Below are 10,484 nucleotides of genomic sequence, written 5' to 3'. Positions count from 1 at the left end.
TCTGGTGATTATCTTCATATTATTTGGTTCTTATTTTATCTTTTTATCATTTATCTTTTTCTAACTAATATATCTATTTGATTCTCAACTTGGTTCTTATTTGAATAGTTCGGATATGAACCATATCACGGAATCGAACCGTGCTTTTTACCGAACGTAACGATGTAGTTAGTTTATGTCCACTTTGTCAGGGGGCGCATCAGGTTTCTCTCTGATCGTATATATCGACATATCGATGACGTTGGCCAGCTTGAGTGGCCTTTGCAGTTGGCTGAAGTGTGCTGAAGCGGGGTGGCTGCTTTGGATAACGCGTTGTTATTATCGTCGCGTATATAATTTATAATTTATTATTAAAGTGTGTTAGAAAAAACACGTGGTGCAAAGCGCTATTTTGTCACGGATGAAAGAAAACATGAGTGTAATTTCGTGTTTGCTTCTTCTGATTATCGGAATTTTCGAGTCATTCGCCGCAGAATGGAACACAAAGGACTACATGAAACGTGAACACAGTCTGGTCAAGCCGTATCAAGGTTCGCCGATTTCGATTATCTTAATATGTCACGCACTTGAAAGATTTCTTTTTATCGACACGAGATCTATTTATTTATTATTTAATTGCAACATCCTACATTGCGATTCATTTCGTTGTGATTTTGAGGTTACGAAGCGTCAGATTGAGTTATTCTTCACATTTGTAATTGTTTTTTTCGATTATTTATTATGTGTAAATTATTGAAAACTGTTCATGTGTGTTTTACAATTAAAAAAGCAGTAATTATGATTTATCGTTAAGATCAGATCAACGTAAGTACATATAAATCAAAGATATGTCACTCTTAAAAAAGGCGCCAAATATTACATTTTTAATTGTAGGCTTTGATAGACTTTTAAACTATACCATTAGAAATATTCTTTTTTTCTTATTTTATTGAAAGATTCGTAACAGAAACTATAAAATTTTATGAAATATTAAATAATATAAATGTTATGTATAAATATCAGTAAAGATAACTTATAATAATAAGTTGTAAGTTATTTCTAATGTATCTTAAATTCAAGGTAAGCTATAAAATCACGTTATAAAACAGCAAGAGAGATATAGTGACTATAATGTATAATATATAAATATATAATATAATACATAATACAAATTAATGTATAATGTACATTTATAAAAAATCTGTCTTTATTTAAATTATTTATTTTTTAATAATTATATGCAATATAAATAATATACTCATAAAATTATATTTAATATATAATAGGCACAGGTATGACAATGCCTTATTGGGACTTTATGGGAAGTACAATGGTAACTAATAATTATGTCAGGTTAACACCTGATTTACAAAGTAAACAAGGTGCCTTATGGAATTCTGTAGTAAGCACTTTTCTTGTACATGTTTGTGTATATATAAAGACTGTATAATGTATTGAGTAAGATTTTTAAGCTTATTATATTTATAGCCATGCCATGTACGAAACTGGGAACTACAAGTTGAGTTTAAAGTACATGGAAAGGGAAAAGACTTATTTGGAGATGGTTTTGTCATTTGGTATGCCAAGGAAAGAATGAAAGGAGGTCCAGTATTTGGAAATCAAGACTATTTCCAAGGATTAGCAGTAATACTTGACACGTACAGTAATCATAACGGTGCACATAGTGTACGTTGAATATGTAAAAATTTGTAGCAATATATATAGGGTATAATAAGATTATGCTAGTAAATACTTTTGAAGTTCTAGCCAAAGTTTGAATAATCTTGAATATTTCAAATTTTCACATTTTTTTGATTATTTGATATTTTGCAATAATATATTGCAATAGTCATATCTATGTGTTAAAATCTTATTCGTTTCTTTATATCTTTTAAATGATTAATATATTTGTAATAAATAGCATCAACATCCTTATATCTCAGCAATGGTTAATAATGGATCTTTACATTATGATCATGATCGCGATGGTACTCATACACAACTCGCAGGGTGCGAAGCAAAGTTTAGGAATGTAGAACATGGTACACATATAGCTATAAGATATGAGAGGGATGTCTTAACAGGTATGTAAAATTCCAACACAATTATACATTAAAACACATCTGATTGCATCTTTTATATTATGTAGTATGCATTATTATTAAAGTATCAGTATAATAAGAATTTTCAATATGAATAAGAAATATAGCATCTTATTTTACATTGTTTCTTTATTTGTACTTTGTACTTTGCTCTATTACATTACATGGATTGTTTTTGTGTTTTTACTTACATTGTGTCATCTTTATGATTAGTTTTTTCTTTTGTCTGCAAACGTATATATGTATACTGACTGTGAAATCACATATATATATTATGCTAATCTTACATTTTTTTTTCTTTTTTTTATCACAATAAAGTTTCAACGGATATTGCTGATAAACTAGGATGGAAGCAATGCTTCCAAGTGAATGAAGTTAAACTACCAACAGGATATTATATGGGAATTACCGCAACCACGGGTGATTTGTCTGACAATCATGATATACAGTCAATTCGTTTGTTTGAATTAGATTTACCAGATGATGTAAGTGCTAAGAAAAAATTACTAAATTTTTAATAAGTCTTGTTCCATGTTTCTATATTGAATGTATAACATTTTTTATATACATAATCAATTTTATATGTCGATAAAAATATAAACGATTTAATTATAATAATTAACAAATTAACAATGACAATCAACTTGACAATTTAAATGAATTTACAGCCTAAAGACCAAGAAGATAGATCTCAAATTGTGCCCTCAGCAGCGTTCTATGATGCACCAAGAGGTACGATGGAATCAAATAAAAAGTACTCTGTTGTGTACATATATATAAATTTTTATTCTAATATCTCTTATTTCAGAACGCATAGAAGATACGAAGCAATCTGGCATGAGTGGTATAAAGCTTTTCCTAATTATGCTAGTTGGTGCACTTGCATTAATAGTCATTGTTGTCATTGCCATTATGCTATACCAGAAACATCAGGAAAATAGCAGAAAGCGTTTTTACTAAGTCAGCTTTTTTTAGATAGCGTGTATGTCTCTTGAACGTCACAGTTTACCGATTTCTCTTTTATCCAGAATCCTTTGTATACATAAGACATATTATAGATTATAAAATACTCATAAGACTGTTCTTTTTTTTTTTTCAAAAATTAAAATAAAGAGTGATGACAAAAAGACTTGTTTTTTCGCCCATTTTATAGGGTTGAATTTTGGGACCCCAAATTTCAAACTTTTTTATGCCAAATAGTACTATTAGATGAAACATTAATCCCACTAAAATTTTAAGATGAACATAGGCACGGTTCCTTAGATATGAAAAAGTGAAAGTGATAATTTCTCATAAAACTGACTAAAAATCATCACTTTTCCCCTTGTATCTTCGAAACCATGCCTATACTCATCTCGAAATTTTACTGGGATTAATATTTCATCTAATAGTACTTTTTGCCATGAAAAAAAAGTTTGAAATTCGAGGTCCCAGAAATGGGCGTTTGTCATCACTCTTTAGCATAAAGTTATGTAAATGGTGTTTTTTTTTGCAAAAGAATAAAGGCTTCAGGATAAAGGAGAAATATGTATGTATGCAAGTATTTTAACAACTTAAAACATTTGCCGAATGTTGTCTCATTTGTATATTAAATTGATTGCCAATTGTCATTAATTGAATTTTAATGTGTGTCTATTTAATTTTATTATATCTAAAAGTACGTATTTATTATAGTTCTTATAAACCAAAGTTATTAGTTCTTGAGATGCCACAAGGAATTTGACAGTTTCTTATATACCTGACTTGTAAAAAAAAATATATTGGGAAGAGATAATAATTAACTTGAGTGTATTATATGTGTACATTGTTAACTATATCAGAATGATGTTGAAAAATCTTCCATATGTTAATTTCAGACTAAATATTCAAGATTTTTGCCGTCGCATGTTTTTTTTAAACCATTTATCCAAGTTGGAATGTAAATGTAAATTAATTCTAATATATTCAGTAATTTTTAAAAAATATTTAAAGAAGTACATCACAAATAAAAGGAATGTTTCTTAGAGGAACAAAAAACAATTCTTTTTGATCCTTTTTTTTTTATTTTTTTTTATTATTTTTTTTTTTTTTTTAATTCGGTAATTATTTGCAATTGCAGATTAGATATAGTGAAGAAGACTTTATTAATATAGATTTTATATCTGTACATAAAGGAAAAATTAATATTATATTCGAAGCTCCCATATTGTATACAGTTTGTGTTAGAACTTTTTGCAAATTATATACATCTACAACTATAAACAGATTATTAGTCTGTTGACTATATTGATCATACGAATTATGTAATATTAGAATGGAACTTGACATTGTATCAAAGTACAACATAAAGAAAACGCAATATGGAAGATTCTTTAATGTATATTTCAATATATAAAATAATTAAATAGTGTAAAACTCTGTATTGTATAATAAAGTTCTTTTATATGGAAATTAAGAAAAAGAGGGAACCAAACCGTTTAATAAACAATTGTCTTGTTATCAATATGATGTTATCATTCGAAACAATAATGTATCATGTTGCCAAATACAAAATAAATATGTCTATATAATTCTAAACAAAATATCTGCTTTTTTCTATAATAGGTATGCTGGTGCGCACAGATATATGAGGTATTAAAACTTATTGCTACATTAGTAGTAAGACAATATTTTGAATTTTATATTTCTTAATATATTGTTTATGACAAAAATATACATTTACACAGAATGCAAGAGTTCATGGTATTTCGATGCATTTAATCATTAAGTTTGCTTTGAAGAAGCATATAGAATACTTTTATTATCAACGATAAAACTATTCAAACAGAAAACACCAAGGCACATCTATATCTGTCTTATCTCTTTTCTACTATCTTGGTTCCTATTGTCTTTGTGTAATACAATGACGAAACTATCCTTAACTCTATAGACAGATATACTTATTAATAGTTATCTGACTACTTAACATCAATGTACAAAGTAAATTGTTTATATTGTACATATATTTTCAGTGTTCCTTAAAAGTTGTGTCATTCAGGTAACTGAATTTTAATAGTTTAATCGATATTACACAAAATTCTATATGAATATTATATTTTTTCCTTTGTTCTTTTAATCATAGATTATTAAATATAATCTAAGATTATATATTAGTTTGTGCATATACTGCCCTAATTCATCAATTAAAATTTTATCATGATAATGTATGTAATTATAAATCTAGTTTAAAAAATGCAGTTTTTTATTACATACATCATTAAAAGAAGATTGAAATTATGTCAATTCTAATCATTGTCCAAAAACGGAATACAAAAATATCAAGTGTTTGTCTCTTTTTTTTTTACTGGCAGTAATGCTTAGGAAAATATATCGATCTTAAAATATATGTTAATATTCTGAAGCAGATTACAATTTGTTTATGAAAATCTAATTTATATGCCTGAGGCGTTTGGTAACATCAAAACGCACTATTATCTACTTTCATATCTCACACACACACACACATATGTATATGTGTGTCAGACATTGAAGAAATGCTGCTTATATATCTAATATAATTATTTTTTTCAATTTAGCTTGTACTATGTACATATATAATGTGTGAGATATAATATTTTGCATTATTATATTTTAGCGGTATAAACACACTTGTAAATCAATCATCTATTTTAATAAAATGCTTATGTTAAATTGCTCAAACGAAGAATTAATGTACTGAAAGATTTATAATATATTGAAACGTCTTTTAAAGACAATTGTATTACAATTCACTGCATGCATATTTATACTCATAAAGTTGTATTTTCTCAGTACATTAATTATATATGAATTGTATTTCCAATTTTGTTTAATTTTTACTTTCTCAGTTTAGAAACTCTAATAAAATAATTCTCGTTTTTATAAGATAAATAGTATTAAATAGACAATAGTAATATTTAGAAATATTAGAATAGTATAGACATGCTAAATATAAATTAAGAAAGTTTTCAAAGAATTCAATCATGTAATCAAACAAAGTAATCATGTGATCACTTGAACATTACAATTGGATTTAAGAGAAAATTTAATACTGTCTTTACACTGAGTAAAACATCTCTGATAATAGAACTTAAGCTTATCCGATACCTATAACGTTTGTAAGATGTTTCTAGATCAAGTGAGTTGCACGCGAGACATCCTGCCTCTTCTAAATCGATATGTGGTTCGGCGCCACCGAGAAGAGATTCTCTTTCTAAGCCATTATTCAAAAGCACACCAGAAAACCAAATTTTGTCGCCCGGATATATGTTCAAACTAAAATTTGTAAAAGAATGATCCGCGATAAGACGTATCTCCGTTGTACTTCCCCAAACGCCGTTTTTCATCTTCACGAAGATCTCGAATTCGTATCGATTCCAAGACGGCACGTGACATTTATTCCTTCGTCTCTGAATGCTCGTGACATGCTTGCAATTCTTTTTACGAGTATCGTCGCCCGAATTACAATTTTCCACGTACGCTTCCCCGTACATACAATTAATTATAGATCTAATATTATCAGGCAATTTGTTTAATATGATTGCGATATTGTTCTTCATCGATTTTAATCTAACATTCGTCACGTAACCTTCCCACGAAACAGGTACGCCTTCCAACTGGGCGCATTGCGCTTGCACTTGAGCTTTCGACGACAATTCTTCCCATGCAGGTTGATGACAGTAGTTTCGATACTGATCCCATGTTAAGCTAGAAGCGATTTCGTACGATACTTCTGAATCCTGCTTATATTCCAATAGCATTGGCCATGATAAAAATGTCGCAGCACCAATACCAAGCACAATCTATAAAAAAACAAGACATAAATTTTTAAGTCTAAGATGGTCAAAGCATATTAACGATATACATACTTGAATGAGCGTAATAATCCAATTAAATCTTGATGCTCTGGTTCTTCTCAGATACCATGAAGCCAAAAATGGCATTCCTCCGAGTACAGTGGTCACCGCTATTCTCATTGCCAGATCATTTTCCGATAAATACTTTGCAATGGCTATGATTGGTAATATGACGGAAGCTATACCGGCTATTGGAAGAAAGAGGACCATGCCGACTAGCGCAAGGGCACCTCTGATCAAGCCGTACCATGTCGCGCCTTGAGAACTGAAGATTGCTATTTGCCACCAGCTCAGAGTAACGCAGTGAGGTATCAGAGTTCGATACGTGCCTCGCCAACCATCTCTTGCAGCCATTTTCGCGAAGACCGCTGGTATCAGAAGATAAAACACAGCGCGGAAGTTGAGACAGAACTCTATACCGTTGCCGACAACATAAGACGCAAATGTCGGCACTCTGACGTCCAAGAATCTCCAACTTTGCGCCACAACCATATCCGTCTCGTAAGGATACTTCGCAAGAACGTGTACGCCGAAACTGAACAGAGCTAGGAAGTCGGGAAACCGCGAAGAGTCCTTCCACATGAAATTAGAGAGCGTAATGAGAGTCAACGCGACCGCTATTACGGTGAATTCGGATTGCGGAGTCCACTGATGAGCTATCAAAGGATAGAGTATCAGGTTCAAGAGCAATGCGAGAAAGAAGTGTCCGTGAGGTTTCAGATTGTTGCGGCAAAATTGATACTCTGCTTCCTCAGGATTCAGATTTCCGCCCGAATAACTCAGAAAAAGGCCGGACCACACACGGAAGTCGTTGAACTCGCGTTTCCGTTGAAGCATTTGAAATGTGGCTACTACCATGACTATGAACGATAGATAGTAGAGAGCCATCGGTATAAAAAGTATTAGGCTCTCTGTACCGAATAAAGAGTATAATAAGAATAATAAAAAAATGTGTAAGTTCGATGTGAATAAGATATTTCTGATCGACGTTCCTCTATGACCCAGAGTCTCGATCAGCCAACTATAGAAACGCTTTAACGATGCAAGTGGATGGACGAATGATCTCTGCAGCAACGGTATTGTATCCAGTTCCAATTCGGAAGGATCCACCACGGAGAGAGCGTGTGATACTATTGGAAGCATTCCACGTGCATAACTCGCAGCCGCGGACACCAAAGCAGCCTCTGTGATCTTTTCACCTTGATGATCCGTCCGATCTGCGATTATGTAGCAAATGTATGTAAATGTAAGTAAAGGATATATAAATGTGTAAACATTTTTTAAAAACTTCTTACTCTGAATGTCGTTTGCTCGATCTTCGTCTTTTGAAGCTGGAGAATCGTCAGGAAGCCCGTTTCTGAGGAAGCAATCGTTATCATCGTCATTCAATTTCTTTTGCGACAAGTTATTAGAAGAATTATTCGATTGAGAAGAATCGTGATTACTGGTCGATGGGGACGATAAACTTCTCATACGTCTTTGCAGTTGTTCTGTTGTAATAAAATCCTCGCCGTTTGCTAAGCTGATTGGAAAAACAAATTTCATATTATATAATGTGTGATTTGTTTTTATATTTTTATATTATCATATGTTATATTTTTATATATAACATATGATAATATATTTAATGTATATAGTGTGTAATTTATTTGTATTTGTCTCTATTGCTTGATTATTTATTTTTTACCTTGTAAACATCTCTCTTGCTGCTCTTCTAGCCAACTTTTCATCTTGCGTCATATCCAGACAACTTTTCACATCATAATAATTATGCTCCGTAATACCATGGCCTGTAGCTAAACATTTTCTAAGAATGTCAGTTGCTTCTAGATTTCCCTGCTCCGAGGCTTTTGTCAACCAATAAACACCCAATTTGGCATTTTCTTCTTTATCAACGTCAAGATCTACAAATATATATTTTAACATATAATGTATGTATATAACAAAGATAAAATAATGACAGGAAAATTTTATTACAGATATTTATAACTTTATAACTCACCACATCGTTCTTCCAATAATTGTTTAGCTAATATTACTTGAGATTCTGGACAGCCATCTTCTGCCAATCGAGAACGTAACCGTCTAAGAGAACCTTTAGGTCCATCTATTAATAAGATAATACAATTAATAAATTGTTTAAATCACAGTTCATTATCTTATTGCATACACATGAGACATTAATAATAAATTAACATTGTTCCAAGTGATGTTAGCTATTGTGATCATTATCAAAGTTTTATTCAGATTGCATCCAATTTTGTTGATGCATAATAATTATTATATAAATAATTGTTAATTCATAAAACATTAATTTGAATATATATTGTTGAAAAGACATTTCTAATAAGATTAATTATGTGATTAATTAAATATCGTATTTTTAATCGTATTACAAAACGTAAGGATATCGCTCATCAATTGTCAAAGATGAATTTTTCATCGATTCCAATTTGACAATTAACATTCATTTGTTTATTTATGTGTGCTGTTTGTAAAACAAATTTAAGAACGCGTTGTATTTCGCGCCATTTTTTATTCACAGATCACGTGCGCCTCTCTGACATGAACATAGTCAACATCCTTGTCCGAATAAATTAGATCGCATTCCATCCCTCTCAAAGTTCGCTCGTGCGAGATCGCAGGAGATGATTACCGTGCAGCGTCCACTGTTTTCGGCCGGATCTGCCGGAGAGCGGCATGATACCAGCCATGTTTTCGTGACCCGGAACAGTTCGCGATCGTCGCGAGATCCGTCCGCTCGGTTCTCGTCCGTGACAGATATCGCGCGTCCGCGATCTCGCCGTCCAACTTTTCGCGGACGCGAAACGCAAAACACAAACACCGACCGGACGCTCCTGTTGAACAGCTGGTAAGCGTGGGCGCGCGGCGCGTGCGCGTGCGCGTTCATGCACGTGAAGTTAGGTTGAGTTGGACCAGGTTAGATACGTAAACAACGCGCACTCGCCGCGCCGGGTGCGCCAGAGATTCAATCTTTTTGCGCGTGTGTGTGTGTTTTTTCGGTAACTTTCCGCTCAGCATCTCGATTAGAAAGCGAAATGTTGATTTAGTCGCCTATTTGTACTACGAGACGCCGTTATCGGGGACAAATGATCAGAAGGTTAACTCATTTGCCGCATCTCTTGCAACATCTTTAACTTTTAGTCTCCATTTTGAACGTTTTTTCTCATTTCATTACTTTTTCCGTTACAGATGCATGTCACGAGCGATCCGGATTTCTCCGGATTTCAGACACGATCGTCGATGGAAAATTCATCTTGTCCACAATGTTAACTACTTGGGGTATGTTACTATAAAATAATTTCAATCATTGGTTTGACAAACAAGTATAATTTGTGGAGCAATTTTTGTTTTTGGAATAATAATATATATATGAAGATAAAGAATAATAATAAATATAGTGCTCTTTCTTAATTGAAAGAGAGGAAAACAAAAATTATACATAAAATTATTTATTGTACATTCTTAATGAAATAGATTCTAATTAATCACATAATTAATTTTAAATATTTATTCTCAATAATGTGAG

General features: G+C 31.8%; 3 protein-coding genes across 4 annotated transcripts in view; 2 read left to right on the top strand and 1 right to left on the bottom strand.

Moving 5' to 3' along the window:
- Positions 1 to 262: 262 nt before the first annotated feature.
- Positions 263 to 4,642, top strand: LOC114941497 (vesicular integral-membrane protein VIP36). Its single transcript, XM_029316505.2, has 7 exons — positions 263 to 530; positions 1,266 to 1,381; positions 1,468 to 1,665; positions 1,901 to 2,063; positions 2,400 to 2,566; positions 2,750 to 2,813; positions 2,890 to 4,642. The coding sequence occupies exons 1-7, from the start codon at positions 401 to 403 to the stop codon at positions 3,039 to 3,041; spliced, it is 990 nt and encodes a 329-aa protein (XP_029172338.1). The 5' UTR covers positions 263 to 400; the 3' UTR covers positions 3,042 to 4,642.
- On the bottom strand, positions 4,300 to 9,840 carry wfs1 (wolframin ER transmembrane glycoprotein wfs1). Its single transcript, XM_029316524.2, has 6 exons — positions 9,591 to 9,840; positions 8,937 to 9,041; positions 8,622 to 8,838; positions 8,230 to 8,456; positions 6,947 to 8,151; positions 4,300 to 6,880 (listed from the first exon to the last, which is right to left on the bottom strand). Exons 1-6 carry the CDS (start codon positions 9,646 to 9,648, stop codon positions 6,089 to 6,091), a joined length of 2,604 nt encoding a protein of 867 aa, XP_029172357.1. The 5' UTR covers positions 9,649 to 9,840; the 3' UTR covers positions 4,300 to 6,088.
- Positions 9,841 to 9,875: 35 nt separating this feature from the next.
- The window catches only part of 5PtaseI (inositol polyphosphate-5-phosphatase A), a 33,359-nt gene continuing 32,750 nt past the window's right edge, over positions 9,876 to 10,484 (top strand). For both annotated transcript variants that reach the window (XM_029316522.2, XM_029316521.2), the window contains exons 1-2: positions 9,876 to 10,055; positions 10,148 to 10,237. The gene's annotated coding sequence lies outside the window, so the exon portion shown is untranslated. The remainder of the gene's footprint in view (positions 10,056 to 10,147; positions 10,238 to 10,484) is intronic.

The sequence above is a fragment of the Nylanderia fulva genome, unplaced genomic scaffold, assembly GCF_048542155.1.
Source record: "Nylanderia fulva isolate GAGA-0341 unplaced genomic scaffold, ASM4854215v1 Scaffold51, whole genome shotgun sequence".
NCBI classification, from domain to species: Eukaryota; Metazoa; Arthropoda; class Insecta; order Hymenoptera; family Formicidae; genus Nylanderia; species Nylanderia fulva.
The sequence above is the reverse complement of the archived record's forward strand: the minus strand, read 5'-3'. Positions and strand labels throughout refer to the sequence as shown.